Source organism: Poromitra crassiceps (assembly GCF_964638095.1).
Source record: "Poromitra crassiceps genome assembly, chromosome: 3".
NCBI classification, from domain to species: Eukaryota; Metazoa; Chordata; class Actinopteri; order Beryciformes; family Melamphaidae; genus Poromitra; species Poromitra crassiceps.
This window is the reverse complement of record NC_139625.1, coordinates 46,591,709-46,608,068: the sequence shown is the minus strand read 5'-3', so window position 1 is coordinate 46,608,068 and position 16,360 is coordinate 46,591,709. Positions and strand designations below refer to the sequence as shown.

The 16,360-nt window shown below is 44.4% G+C and overlaps 1 protein-coding gene across 1 annotated transcript in view; it reads left to right on the top strand.

Annotated features, from left to right (window-relative positions):
- Positions 1–16,360, top strand: part of npas3 (neuronal PAS domain protein 3) — a gene marked incomplete at both ends in the record, with an annotated part of 1,009,388 nt that overhangs the window by 494,250 nt on the left and 498,778 nt on the right. Inside the window, one exon of the mRNA XM_083634138.1 lies at positions 5,147–5,229. Coding sequence (XP_083490264.1) covers positions 5,147–5,229 — 83 coding nt within the window. The remainder of the gene's footprint in view (positions 1–5,146; positions 5,230–16,360) is intronic.

Here is a 16,360-nt window from a genome sequence, read left to right as displayed (position 1 = left end):
TGCCTGTCTCACTGCCTGCCTGTCTCACTGTCTGCCTGTCTCACTGTCTGCCTGTCTCACTGTCTGCCTGTCTCACTGTCTGTCTGTCTCACTGCTGGCCTGTCTCACTGCCTGCCTGTCTCACTGCCTGCCTGTCTCACTGTCTGCCTGTCTCACTTTCTGCCTGTCTCACTGCCTGTCTGTCTCACTGCCTGCCTGTCTCACTGCATGCCTGTCTCACTGTCTGCCTGTCTCACTGTCTGCCTGTCTCACTGCCTGTCTATCTCACTGCATGCCTGTCTCACTGCCTGCCTGTCTCACTGTCTGCCTGTCTCACCGCCTACCTGTCTCACTGCCTGCCTGTCTCACTGCCTGCCTGTCTCACTGCCTGCCTGTCTCACTGTCTGCCTGCCTCACCGCCTGCCTGTCTCACTGCCTGCCTGTCTCACTCTGTGGAGCTGTCTCACTCTCTGGCTGGCTGGCTCTGTCTCAGTTTCTTTTTGAGAGAGAGAGAGAGAGAGAGAGAGAGAGAGAGAGAGAGAGAGAGAGAGAGAGAGAGATCTTATACACTCTATGCTCAGTGAAAAAAGATGCCCTGAGGGTAAATGCCGAAATGCCTGCCTGCTTCTCTCTCTCTCGCTCTCTCCCTCCCTCCCATGTTTGCCTGTCTCTCTCTCTCTCTCTTGTTTCTCTTTAGAGAGAGATTTACCCTGAGGGTAAAATTTTAGAGCTATAAACCTCTCCCTCTCTCTGCATGTCTCTCGCTCTCTGTCTGTCTACCCGCATCAGATGTTATCAGCTGATTAAATGGTCGTTATCAGTTGTCATGGGGGATCATAGGTTTGAAGTGGTTTGGCCCTCCTCATACAGCCTATTGGCTCAGTAGGCTGTTATCATCTATTGGTGAGCTGGGTCAGCACAGCGACAGGCCAGAGACCTTTAATATAGATAGAGACACCGCAACTTCCAGTCACTTCCTGTATCTGTGCCACATAGGGTTCGCCATTGCCACGCCCACTTATGAGACTGCTCAGCCAATGAAGTTTCATACCATTGACAGACAACCAATCACAAGCTGATAACCATGCTCATTTAGGAGACTGGAAGAGTGCTATTTCATGTTATTGCTGGAGCCTGGTGGGGTGTCTCTATCCAGTATCCATATAGAGTGGACATCACAGGGTTAGTTGCGCACGCATCACGGTATCCAAAACTCCGCGGTACTCAAGCCGAAACGAGAGAGATCCCCGGAATACAGAAAAAACACGTCTTATGCCGTATGCGTATAGACGTTGGACATTCCCACTAGGATGCTTGGTGTCCAAACTGCAGTATAGAGGAAAAGAGGACACCATACCCAGACCTGAGTTTTATGTGTGTGTAGTCATGTTTCTTATATACCGTAGTCATGATGCCGGGGACTCAATATAGATAAATTGATTTATTCTATTATGCAAACCCACTGAGTCCTCTATAAATTTTTAGCTCTTTTTGCAACTGCTGCACCTGTTACTTAATGCACTTTTTATACTCTTTTTTTTAAAGTTTTGTTGTGATGCTTTTAAATGTCCATTTTATTCTCTTCTTTTATTCTTTTATTTTCCTGTCAACCATTTTATGTGAAGCACTTTGAATTGCCTCTGCTCTGTGTATGAAATGTGCTATATACAAATAAACTTGACTTGACTTGACTTGACTAGGAATATGAAGATGTCCGGCACTGCAACTTTGGCGATGTATTGGATACTAGACACATCCTGACACTGAGTACGGGTCAAGAAACCTCACCTCATTGAAAGAGTTAACTTATTTGTGTAAGGTAACCTGTCTGTTGCTGGCAAAGATTTAAAATACGTGGAGGAGGTGTCGGGATCTTCCATATTTCTATGACAGCTGAACCGCTAGTTGTAACTTTCTGCAACGAGTTCGGCTCCGTCCACAAAATGCGTCATCGCTGTTTATAAAGTGTGAAAGGGTCTATTAAAGGTCTCTGGACAGGCTGCATCCACATCATGTGACCACGTCATGTGACTGTCAGGCTGCTTCCACGCCATGTGACTGTCAGGCTACATCCACATCATGTGACATGTTCTCAAACGCAGAAGGAATATCTAAATTAACATACTGCACACTCACTATCCGTAGATCCTCACGTGTAAAACAATAGATACGTTTCTTTTTGATTTTGTTTGCAAAAACCGCACTCATTATCTGAAAACATCTGTGTTTCTGTGTGACTGAATATGGGAAAGGTGGCCTCAATTTCCTGGACTTCACCACACTGAATTATACCTTCAAAGTCAATTGGATCCGGTACTACTTCAAGTGTCCAACTTCTCTATGGAATTATATTCCCCATTATGTATTTTCTCTGGTTGGTGGTCTTGAATTTTTATTGTTATGCACTTATAATGTTGCCAAAATTCCCCTTAAACTTGCATTGTTTCATTAATAAATGCTTCTGGCTTGGAATTTAATTTATAAACATAACTTCACTCCTCATAGTTTTTTTTTATCTGGAACGATACATTTTATATAAAAACTTTTTTTTCCCAACAATGGTTTAGTAATAATATCCTACTATTGTGTCAATTATTTAATCAACATGGTCAACTCTACAATTATATTGAATTCATTCAGCACTTTGGAATCGCTGTTACACCAAAAGATTTTGGTGGACAGGGGTTGCAAATTAGCCTTGGCTAGAAACCTGTATGCATGACATCTGTTTTGTAGGTCATATGAAATAATGTTCAATGCATTTGTCCCTGCTCAATAAACGAATACATTTTGCGGCAACTCTTTATATCGAGGTTCTATTAATAACCGTTAATTACTAGGTAATAAGGCCCTTATAAGTCCTTATATGGTGCTTATTAACACTTATATGTTAATAAGATGATAAAAGTGTTAATAATAGCACTTTATAAGCTTCGTTACTAGCCTTTTTGTTGCTTTATTAAGGTTAATAGTTTATTATTAATTTATTAGCCATTAACTACACACTTATTAGCCATTAACTGCACACTTATTAACAGTTAACTATGCTTTTTGCAGGTATCGGATCTAAAGCGAGAACAGTGCCATATTTAGGTTCATAAATCCTTTATTATGCACTATTAACAGTTAAAGTCCCTGGAAACCAAAATCCACAAAAACGTTCTAACTATGTTATTTAGGGTCTTATGTTAGTAATTGTGTCCCTCAGAAATTATTATACATTACTTTCAACCCAAAGCCTTAAAATCGACACTTTTCTACAAGATTGTACAAGGTACTTCCTCATTGAAGAGAGCAGTGCGCGAGGTGCTAAAATGCAGGAGCTTATGACGTCATAAGCTCTATATAACCTTTGTACAAGCGCGCAATCCGCACCCACCCTCCTTTTGTCCGTTCTTTGCCCCCAGTGACAGCGCTCGCTCAGTGTCTTGTCTGCCTCCCTCCCACTCTGTGTGCGAGCGCTATGCTTCTCTCTCTCTCTCTCTCTCTCTCTCTCGGGACTAGTGAGAGAGAAGGCAGCATAGCGCTCGACACAGCCTGGTGACGCGAGGTTACTCACACACACACACACACACACACACAGACACAGTAGAGCTGTGCAGTCGCAGCAAGTCTCTCTCTCTCCCTCTCCGAGCAACGAACACACACACTCGATCTCTCTTTCTCCGTTTCCCTCCCCCCCTCTGTCTCGCGCTCTCTCTCGGAGACCTGCTGCAGACGGGACACGCCCACACAGTCCGCGGGAGAAAATACACTCTAAAAACTAATTGATTCTCATGACTTTTGGCATGACTGTCAAACCTAAATTTATATACTTTGCGACGTTCATCATCATTCAAATTTGGCTGGTGGCTTATTAACATAGGGTCCTGTGATGTGATGAACTCAAAATGCTAAATAATAAAGAAATATTTCTGGTTTCCAGGGACTTTAACTATGGTTTTCACAGCTCCCCTAACGGGAATGAGCACTACATGTTGTCAAGGTTGATAAAATGTGATTTTTTTTAAATAAAATGTTTTAGCGGTGAAGCACAAAACACTTTTAGAGGCTCTTTAAAAAAAAATTGAGGTAGGTTGTTATGCTATGCCCTTGAGACCACATGACATGAGAGACTTTGATGCAACCCTGCATGGAATAAAATATAAAGTAATCAACTTTAACAAACACCTTACTAGTTAATTGGAAGTTTATGTTTTGACTGATAAAAACAAGGTTTACCTGAAAACGCTCGAAACCAGCATTTTGGGGGTTAATGTCTGTTGGCACAGAGTGCAGTGTGTGTGTTTCAGCCCGGACGAGAGACTCGACGGACGGAGTAATAACAGAGACAAAAAGGCTATTTCTCAATAAGGGTTCTTGTGTGTTCTTTTGTTCTTGTGTCCCTGTAGAATGTCATGATTTATTGCTGATCACATTTATCATCACTTCTCTTTACTTTGGGAAAATCTATTGTTTGGATTTGTTGAATATGACAGGAATCTCTGCTCACAGTTTTACTCGATTCATTTGCTTATTATTTTTACAAGATTTTACATTCACAGATCCAAATTCTTAAGCAGAAAGCCACACTTTCCAGAGCTGACTGCCGAAATCAAACAACTAGGCATCTTGCGTGCTACGCGCGCTTGATTCCTAGGCTCGCCTAGTGCCACTGATGACATCATCAATGATGTCATCAGTGCCTTATGTTGACAAGATATCCTGCCTCATTTTGACCAACCAGCTGCTGAAATACAGACCGTTAGGCGAGAGCATTTGTAAATTGTGGGAGTCAACGTGTCTGTCTTGAGAGACTATAGCCCAAAGCTAACTTATCCCATGGGTTTCAATGAGGAGAGCTACAATGCTAACCTGTCGCACTGTATCACCCTGTTCAGTGGAGCTGACATCAATGGTTCCCCTTGTCCTGTGCCATGTGTGTTCGTCATGCTAGGCTGTATAAACGTGTGTGTGTGTGTGTGTGTGTGTATGTCTGTCTGTCTGTCTGTCTGTCTGTCTGTAGCTTTGCTTGTATCAATGTGTCTGAGTCTCACTGGTCTTTTCCTGTCCTGTCTTGTGTTTTCTCTCTCCGTGTGTGTGTGTGTGTGTGTGTGTGTGTGTGTGTTTGTTTGTTTGTATGCATGTATGTGTGTGTGTGTGTGTGTGTGTGTGTGTGTGTTTGTAGCGATCGGTACGCAGCGTAGGAGGGGCCCCAGTGTCGTCGCCTCGGACATCTTCGAGCCTCACCTGGGCAGCCACATCTTACAGGTAGGACAGACGGACAGACAGACAGACATACACACACACACACATGCGGGTGGATACACACTCATGCACAAAGACGTGCTCCTATGATCAGTGTTGGGCAAGTTACTCTGGAAAAGTAATTAGTTACTGATTACTGATTACTCCTTAAAAAAGTAATAAAAGTTACTTTACTGATTACTTTTTCAAAAAGTAACTAGGTACATTACTAGTTACTTTACTAGTTACTTTTATTTTTATTTTTACCCCAAATACCGTCTAGCATGTCACTCTATTAATTATTTTCGCTTTGGTATTATATAGGCTATGTTAAACGAAAAGCCAAAGGCATTTTACTTTGAAATTCGGTTAGAAAGAACAGGAAGTGGTGTATTAAGACTGGCTAGCTTCACACGAAATGAAAGTCAGACAGTCACACAGATAACGTGAGTGAAAGATGCTGTTACTGTCGGAAACTCGGATTGGTAATACAACAGCCTCAATGCAAATGTTTCAAGCTTCGTTGCTGAAAGAAAAGTGATGATCTGTCAACATTCCCTGGGCCGGCCCGTCTGACTACGGTGAGAAAGGCTTTGACGAGAAGGTTAGGAAGTAACAAAGTGTATCTGTTAATCCAGTGAACACACCCAAGTCTACCTCACCCAGCGTCGCCTTCAATTTAGCCTCCATCCCCGCATATTCTCTCTCGAGGTAGCCAGGTTTCTCTTGCTCGTCTCCTTCTTCTGACTCGGTTTGTTTTGAAAGCCAGCGTGCACGCTCTGACGCTGCATCGCGCACACACACTATGACTATATGTGTGCGCCTGAGTCCGTGAGGATAAAATGTTTTCTTTTACATAGAAAACACTGCATTTTGGCAGGCAATGATGTAACACAGTAACGCATGCGTTACTTGGATTAGTAACTGTAATTAATTACTGTTTTGGAAATTGTAACGCCTTATATTACTTAGTTACTAAAAAAGTAACTAATTACAGTAACGCGTTACTAAGTAACGCGTTACTGCCCAACACTGCCTATGATCAAGCTGGACACATACGCACGCACGCACACACACACACACACACACACACACACACACACACACACACACACACACACACACACACACACACACACACACACACACATACACACACACACACACACACACACACACACACACACACACAGTTCAGTAAGTGTTTAAAGCCCCAACATGTACTGTACTGTGGAAATCTTCCTTGTTTCTACATTCAGATATCAGCTTTATTTCAGTTTCTTCATGTACTGCTTATGTAATCTTTCTGCAGTGCTTATACAGGAAAACAAATATCCCCAAATGTTGCTGTCTCAACTTGCTTTATTCAAGAATAGTGCTGCAAATCAATTAATCTAACTCAGAGCGACACATTTCACTTTCTATATTTGCTTCACAATAAAAGTGTCCCGTTTGTCAGTGGAAAGCTGTTAATATGAAAGAGTTGCAGCAGAAAATGGAGTTACATCCAGGCAACTTAAACCTTCTCTCTTTTTTTTTATATCAAAATTACCGCTTATATGCGGGGTTTTCAAACGTGTGTTAAACCAAAGTGTGGTTCGCGGACCACTCCGCCTGGTGGTCTGCGAGAGCATTGCAAAAAAATTACATATACACATTAACCCTGAGGAATAGGCTTGGGCCGATTTTCGGAAATATTGCGATATTCCGGAAATATCATGATTTTGATCATCTAATTTCAGAGGCTGTAGTGCGCTCCATTTTAAAGCCAGAGTGGAGTTTCTCGTATCATGAAACTAGAAGACCTAAGGCAGGGTTCCCCAAATAGTGGCCCGCACTGGAATTGCATTTTTCTTTTTTTTTAACAGTGCACCTGAACGCAACATGCAAGATAGCGCTGCTCTCCGTATTCCCAGGCCACTTACTGATACTTATGCTTAAATTAACCCACTCATATTCAGGTTTATTTCAAGAATTTTTTTTTGGCTAGCGGACATTCTAATTGGCTGGTAATGTTAAAATCTAGCAGCCATATTGGCAGGTGGTCAAAAAAGTTAATTTCAAGCCCTGCAGGGAGAGCAGGTGGTGACATAGGAGTGAGTGAGAAAAGGATCAAATATTGGTCGTTAAGACTGAATAATGACAAGACTGGATAATGACATCACAACTGTTAATTTAAAATGAGTTATTCCTCTAAATCTGGCTTCAAATGCCTCAAATTTGTTGCGCACCGGCACCTTTCTGCCACCCAGCCCTCAGTCCTCAGCAAAATGTGGCCCTTGGTAAAAAGTAATTGGGGACCCCTGACGTAAGGCATCGATTGGTCCCAACAATGTCATGCTACCTTGTCAGCAAGGTGGCTAAATAACACTCCAAAATTAGGGGGGAAAAGGGGAGGGGAAAAACATTTTCAAAGGGGTCCTCTTTTTCACAGCCTAATGTTGCCGTGTGTGTGGGGGTGGGTGGGAGGGTGCTTATGTTGTTATGTAGCCTTTCTGATGCTATTACAGTACATGGTCAAATAAGCACATTTTATTTTATGGGAGAAAAATGTGTTGGTATGCGCAGTGGAAGTGGTCCCTGGGAAATTTGGTTTGGTACATACTGGTACTTGGTCTGAAAAGGATGTAGGCCATTGACACTTTCACACCCGTTCAGGGGATGAACTCACTGTGCCTGAAGCCTGCAGGCGACCTGGACACTACACCAGTAGTTTGACCTGACAATGTCTCCAATACATAAACTATGGTAGCGCCACCATATTATGGTCACGGCCGGATAAACAGTTAATCAATCAATTACTGTATAGAAATGTAAACTAACCTTTTATTTATTTATTTTCTCCCCAATTATACTTGGCCAATTTATCTCCATGCTGCCCTATTGGCTGCCCCAATCGCTGCTCCACCCTCTGCTGATCTGGGGAGAGCCGAGACTAGCACCATGCTTCCTCCGACACATGCGCAGTTGCCATCCGCTTCTTTTCACCTGACAGGGGGAGCTTCACTGGTAGGACGTAGCACGTGGGAGGATCACGCTATTCCCACCATTTCCCTTCCACTCCGACCAGGCCCCCCGACCGACCAGAGGAGGCGCTAGTGCAGCGACCAGGACAAATACCCCCAATCCGGCTTCCCACCCTCAGGCACAGCCAATCGTGCCTGTATGGACACGCTACCAAGCCGGAGGTAACACGTGGATATGAACCTACGACCCTCGTGTTGGTAGGCACGGAATCTACCGCTACACTACCCGGACGTGCAGAAATTTTAACTAACTTTATCTCTCTGAATAACACAGTAATATTTGGGCGGTGTCACTACAGCAACAGTTAGTCCGACTAGCAACGGAAATACCGCGATTTACTTTCAGAATAAAGGCATTCCAATTCTCACCTTTTGGTGGAAGAAAAGGTATTTCAACGAATGAAACAGAAACTTTGTATCAAAATACTTGTGATGTTAAAAGTACATGGAGTGAAACTGTGGCTGTAAAGCATTACTCAAAATTAAGATTAAGGTCAACGTTATAATACAGATTTTATTTTTCAAAGCCCTAATGCGGAAGACCCACTTTTACATTCTTGCTGACTTGACGTTCGTCCAGTAAATGTTGGAAACTCGTCGCATCCTTTCTGTTGGCAGATTCCGTCATTTGGGTTCCATTGAACACTATGTAAAGACAATTTAGAATAATTAACCGTTAAGAAAGTCAGTCAGCCTGTGGGAAGCACAAGCGTCATTATCAAGGGGTGAAAAACAGCATTTCCAGCGGGTGTGCTATTTATATTGCGTGCCATTTACAGCTGATCCAATAGAAAGCCATGTAGGTTGGAGGGTCGTTCTATCGGCTAGCAGTAACGGAAAGAAGAAAAGGCTGGTAGTTTGTGGATTCTGTGGGTGTTTGGTCCCCTCTAAAAGGGGCTCTAGATGCGGTGCAGTAACAGGCCTTGGAATGTCACAATGCACCAATTCATGCACTCCCACACATGCTTAGAGGCGATGTGAAATTTGTCCTGCACATTTTTCCCATCCTGGCTCGTCGTCCTCCATGGTCAGGTCAAGAGCGGTGGGCAGCTGTGCTGCAGTGAAGCGCCTGGGGACCAACTTCTTCCAACCGCCGCTGGTCAGACGATGTTCTTCTTGCATGTTTTTAGTGGGGGCAGTGTTGCCAACTTGGCGACTTTGCTTTGATATTTAGTTACTTTTCAGACCCCCCTGGTGACTTTATTTCTCAAAAGCGACTAGCAACAAATCTGGCGACTTTTTCTGAACTTGAGAAGCAATGTTAATGTGTTGAATCCAGTTGAATCCCAACGGATTTTGCCTATAAATTGGTGCCGGTGCTGCTGGGTTTTCTCTCTCTCTCCTTCTCTCTGCCTGTCTGACACACACAGCGCTTCAGTGCAGTATCTCCTCTCCTCCCTGAGAGCAGCAGTAATGCTTGTAATTTCTAACGGTGTACGCCGAATCTGGCCCAAGCGGGCCGAGTCAGCACTTAATATTACAACCATACAGTCAGATTACAACAGCTATGCCGAGGCGTGCTTTTTTATTTCTCTTTTTTTGCATATATTGATATGCAAATTAGCGTGTGACGTCATCTAGCGACTTTCTAAGCAGCCAATAGCGACTTTTCTTTTTATAATATTTCCCCCCCCGATTTTTTATCCCCCATTAGTGCAAATTTTAATTTATTTATCCTGGTTGCTACTCCACCATCTGTCGATCTCGGGAGAGCCGAAACTGGCTCCATGCTTCCTCCGAGACATGGGCAGTAGCCAGCCGCTTCTTTTCACCTGACAGGGGAAGCTTCACCGGTAGGACATAGCACGTGGGAGGATCACGCTATTCCAACGAGTTCCCCTCCCTCCGAACAGGTGCCCCGAATGACCAGAAGCGGCACCACTTCAGCGACCAGGATATTGCATGTTTTGGTGAGGGGTTCCTATATTGAGTGGTATGGCTTATGGCAAACTCCACACCGAAAGGCCCTTTCGACGAGATAGCCCACCTGGGCACTAGACACCGAAGGCATGGGGAGACATACCCTCAGTGTCAACAGCCTCCCATGCGGGAACCAAACCCAGAACCTTCTTGCTGTGAGGTGAGAGTGCGAGGAGAGAGCACTACAACTGTGCAACCATGACCTATCGCTAAGTCCTGCCCCGAACGCAGATGAGCAAATCACAGCGTCTGCAGCTCCACAATACACTCAGACAACCTGAGCCTAGAGCTCCATAGAGAAGCATAGAGAAGCAGAAGCAATTGGGATTCTCCTCTGGTTTTATGGTGTTTCATACAGTTATAAGAAGAAGAAGAAATTGTCAAACGATGTGCATGGGGGTAAATGCAACATTACGAGGTATCCTTGGAGGCCAGGCAATGGATAATAATAAACTAGTTAAATGTAGATCCACTCACATCCACAATGATGCTGTTTTTGACGTTAGATCTGCAATCCTGGTGACAGCGAGATGAGTCTTCTCCCTCATTTGCCTTCCATGATCCAAAGGTATCATGAAATTATCATGGTATTCAGAAAGTCGGCAAAAGAAAATGCTGAATTATGCGAGTTTCCAGCCATTACGTTATGCGCGTAATGGAGTTGGTGAAGAGGAGGCGCATTGATTGATGTGATTAAAACATCGCCAGACACCAGTCAAACCCTAAAACGAGGGAATCAATCCCGTTCCCCAAATAAATGTGAGGTAGTCTAAAGAGAAAACATCCAGGAGGAAAACATGATGGAAAAAGCGGTCTGCTAGGCTATGCCTTTGCTGATCTGCTACACTAACACCCATGCGTGCGTGCCGTTGTCTCGCTATGAAAAACATCTACACTATTAATTTAACATTTCTTGATTATACAGAGGTACATGAAATAGATTACCAGCCAGGCGACACTCTTCAATTTGGCATATACAGTATATAATCCACAGAAAGGTTACTCTAAGTCAATGGTGCCCAACCAGTCGATCGCGGTCTACTGGTCGACCGCGGACTCACCCCAGGTCGATCGCGTCAAAAATCGATTATATATTTTTTAAATAATAATAATAATAAAGGTAATAATAATAATAATAATAATAATAATAATTAAATAAAATATAATGGAAGTACATGCAGTTGTTTATTTTAATTATGGATCATATTACAATGCAATTCCAAATGCACTTTTATTTTAAAAGTAGCCACACAGTGAGAAAAAAGAAAGTGAGAAAAAATAAATCATGTAGACTTTTGGGGAAAAAAAGTGATGCATCGATTTAAGATGCATCGAGATACATCGATAATCGTAATCAAATTGAATCATAGCCCTCTGAATCGTAATCGAATTGAATCGTGAGGCCAGTGAATATTCACAGCCCTAATGTCAAGTGGTTGTGGGACAAGTAGAAAGTGTTGTGAGGTTAGTTACTGCAGGCTGGAAACGATGTGTGTGCGTTTGAGATGTTGAAACTGGACTGGTAGATCTCGGGAGGCTGGCTACTTGAAAAGTAGATCTTCGGTCAAAAAAGGTTGGGCACCCCTGCTCTAAGTGAATAAAATGTCAATTCTGGATGTCAGTCGCCTGTTATCCCCACTGGTTATCTCGCTGTCTTCCTCCGTTAAAAGTGCATGTCTTTGAAGTTTTGGTTACAGATTCGCTAAAGCCGTTTCCATGCACTTTCCATCGCATTTCTTATTATCGATAGCTTTAAATCGCCCTCCATGGCATAGTGAAGTACTTTCTGATGGCTTCTAGACGATATCCGACCTCAAAAAGTTGTGAATAGCCTCTTGGGATTCGAGATTCAAGATTCGAGATTTTTATTGTCACTCCGTAGTACAAGTATCACGTGTGCAATTCTGGTGCTGTAGACTCCGTTACAACATAGTGCAAAATAACAGGACATAATGCAAAATAACAGGGCATATAGATGCAGTAAAACAAGAAACAACAAGCAGCAATAACAGTAAACTTTTTCCTTTTCTTTTCTAGCATAGACACCTTAAAACATAATTAGACATTCTGTTTGCACAGGTGCAAATAACATAACAAATAACAAATAGCAAATAACAGGCATAATTAACATATGTAATGGTAGCAGCTACTACATGATTGTTTATTTGTGTGTGTTAAGGAGTCTCGTGGCCTGCAGGAAGAAACTGTCCCTCAGGCGATTTGTTTGTGCTTTTGGGACCCTGTATCTCCTCCCTGAGGGTAACAGGGAGAACAGGTTGTTGTGGGGGTGGTTTGTGTCCTTGATGATCTTCAGGGACCTCCTGAGGCACCGCTGGTTGTACAGTTCCTGCAGTTCTGGTAGCTCACATCCTGTTACGTGCTGGGCGCGCGCCTCACTCTTCTTAGCACCCTGCGGTCCATGGTGGTACAGTTCCCGTACCAGGTGGTGAAGCAGCCAGTCAGCAGGCTTTCAATGGTGCCTCTGTAGAAGTCCCTGAGGATTTTTGGCCTTAGCCCAAATTTCTTCAGGCGTCTGAGTCCGTGTAGTCGCTGTTGGGCCTTTTTGACAACAGTGGCGGTGTGGCTGGCCCATGTCAGGTCCTGGTGGATGTTGACTCCCAGGTACTATGGGCGTGAGGGCTATTGGGCGCCAGTCGTTGAGGCTGGTCACTTTCTGCTGTTTGGGAATGGGGATGATTGTTGCTGATTTGAAGCAGGAGGGAACTTGTCGGAGGGAGAGGGACTGGTTGAAAATGTCTGTGAATACGCCTGCCGCCTGCCAGCCTGCCAGATATAACTTTGACAGTGACGACTGCCATTTATTCTAGTCAGCGTGCCCTGTCTGTGAGCACGGGGGGTGGGGTTTAGCGATAGGTGAATTGATTGGATTGATGCTAATTTGGCGGCAAAAAGGCCTTACTTGGAATTATAATACTATATTACATTCAATAATTGTTATGTATTAGACAGTGTGAAGAACAAATCCCTTTAAACACACACTCCTCATGCAACTCTGAATTGCATGTCATATGATTCATTTTTATACCATTACTTTACCGGGATTATTTCTCATCAAAGCAAAAGAGCTTTGTGTTTTAGCTGGATTATTCCTTATAATAATCTACCTTAACATTATTAGCAGAGTGGTTCCTATAATACACCCTGAGATTAGTCACACACTTAAATTATTCTTTAACATCCCACCTCAGCCGTGGCTAAACTCAATTATTAAATGGAATTATGAAGGTATGATAATGACTGGGTTATCGCTTGTGTGTGTGTGTGTGTGTGTGTGTGCGTGTGTGCGTGCGTGCGTGCGTGCGTGCGTGCGTGCGTGTGTCTTGTAGTTTTAATCCCTAACATGCTCCTTATCAGTTTAACATGCAGCCCAGAGGCGGCCTTTTAACATCACAACCAGCTGCCGTGATACCGCCGCAGATAGGGCTAATCTCATCTGTGTGTGTGTGTGTGTGTGTGCGCACACGCGCGTGCGTGCGTGATATGTTCTTAAATGTGTGAAACTGGTGGAGGGTTAATGACGTAATGTTTTTAAACCTAGAAAAGCGGTGGTCTCTGCCGTGCGTGCATGTTTTTGTGTGTGTGTGCGTGTGTGTGTTTGCATGTCATTATAATAATCTGGATAGCTGCGGCTTGCAGAGTAAAACCCAGACTTTTCTAATCTCTACCTGCTCTCATCCCTTTATCACATTCTATGATCCAGAGATCAAAATATTCATTCCAGATATTAATAGCTTCGTTCCGAAGTGAAATATCCAGGTAGGCTGAAATCAAATCACTGTGCATAATTGTGAAAGTGTCTTTATTGACAGATGAAAAGGCTGTTATTTACCCTTTGTCACCACCTGGTGAGTAAATATATGTGTAACTAAAACCATTAAAATTGACAACAGGTCTGCAACTTTTTTTCCCCATGTATCTACTTGGCTGGTTGGGAACCCCTGTGTTACATAACTGGACAGTCATGTAATTCAGGTTACAGCTCAAGAAACACGTTTTGGTATCACTAACAACATCAATATTGAAATTGATTGAATCGGAATCGAATCGAATCGAAATTAATCGATTCGCAACCTTGTGAATCGGAATCGAATCGATTCTTGAAATTTGAACCAATAACCAGCTCTAATCCCCACCCCCCATTAACTTAAAAATATATTGTGAATATATGCCATTGTTTTCTTGTTTTAATAATAATAATAAAAAGACTTAATGTGTAACTTTTCCTCCGTGGTATCGAACATGGTATGAGTGAGTGAGTGAACTCTGAGAGAGTTCATGTCAATTCTGCTAATAAATACATAATACCTGCTTCTTGCCTTTTAGGGGTATTTTTTTCTCTTCAGTTACACAGATATCGTGATGTATCGTAGGTTAATTCTCTTCCAATATATCGATTATCGCAGAATCGCTGTATCGTGATAATATCGTTATCGAGGGCTAAGTATCGTGACCGTATCGTATCGTGAGTTACTCCACGATTCCCACCCCTAGTGTGTGTGTGTGTGTGTGTGTGTGTGTGTGTGTGTGTGTGTGTGTGTGTGTGTGTGTGTGTGTGTGTGTTTGTTAACACCAATCTGCAGCAGGCAGTGAGCGGAGCGCCCCGATAGTGGCTCACTCACGCTGACACCATGTCAAGTGTGTGTGTGTTAATACACACACACACACACATGCAAACACACATCGCCATGTCAAGTGTGGGTGTGTTAACATTGCTCTGTCGAGTGTGTGTGTGTGTGTTCACAGCGTGTTCTGATCCTCCAGCCGACCGACCGCAGACATTAGACATCCCATAATACCTTGTTATAATCCCCGGAGAGTCGCTATGACAACCATATGTGTCAGATCCCCGAGGCGAATTGAGGCAGCTGCGTGATTGGAAGTGACACCAACAATGTGGGCTTCCCTTACCTGGAGCTGGGAGGTGCGTGCGTGCGTGCGTGCATGTGTGCCTGCATGTGTGTGTGTGCATGTGCGCATGTGTGTGGTTGTGTGTATGTGTTTTTGTGGCCTTCCACATCCCATCAAAAAGAACGTTAGGGTTGTGCTACAACCCGTGTTTTACGAGTGAGAACGAGAGCTCTCACTCTAGTGCCATCTCGCTGCGCACGCAGCCATTGGAAGAATATTATTTTTGCTCCAAAAATTATCTTTATATAAAACCAAACCACCTACCGACAGGTGGTTTGGACGTGACAACGTCACGTCCGCCCAGATCCCAGGAGGCCACTCCTTCTTCCAGCCCGCCTGCGCAACGACACATCGACGCAGCAAGGCTGGGTAGTGAGAGCTCTCGTTATCACTCTTAAAACCCGGGTTGTACCACATCCCTAACGTTTTACTTCGTTTCGAACTCAAGCTCTCACTCTAGTGCCAAATTCAACCGCCCTTGCTGCCGGGAGCACTCCTCAGAGCGACCCGAGAGGCATCGGTGAACGACATGCCCAACCGTGTGGCATTTGTCCCAATTTCCCCCCCGGGATCATTAAAGTCTTTCTGATTCTGATTCTGATTGGAGAGGCAACGACACTACCTTCTCGCCATTGACAGTACTCCATGCGCGAAACGCGAACCAGACACATCAAGACTGTAGTACCTAACAAACGTGTGATGAGAGGACCATGAGGCCGCAGCGCACATGTCCTCCACCGATACACCGCACAATAATGCGGAAGAGGCCGCAACGCCTCGCATAGAATGCGCCTTTGATACCCTCCGGGGGCACCTTACTCGCGGCAGAGTATGCCAAAGCAATTGCCTCCACTATCCAGTGTGATAAGCGATCCTTGGAAAGGGGTCCGCCCTGGGCCCTCTGCCCGAAACAGACCAACAACTGGTTTGAAGTGCGTAATGAGCCCATCTGGGCCGAAGTTGGGCGCTGAGCTCCAACGACGGCGGGCTCATAGCCCCCCCCCCCCTCCCCCGAAGAAGGTGACTAAGAGCGGGCCGGATTACCAGCCGCACCCGCACCCCCAGTTGTACGCTGCTGGGGACGAGGGCCGCGCATCCTGGTCGGCCGTGGGACTCAGGACGGGCCCACTGCGGCCGGGTGGGGTGTAGCTATTGGGGGGGCGGGCCCCGAAGGGCGGCTCAACGAACGCTGTGCCCCCGGAAACCGGCAGCCATCCCCTCGTTGCCGTCATGGCATGAGGGACCTGACCGCAGCGGAGTCCCTCTCTCTCTCCAGCTGC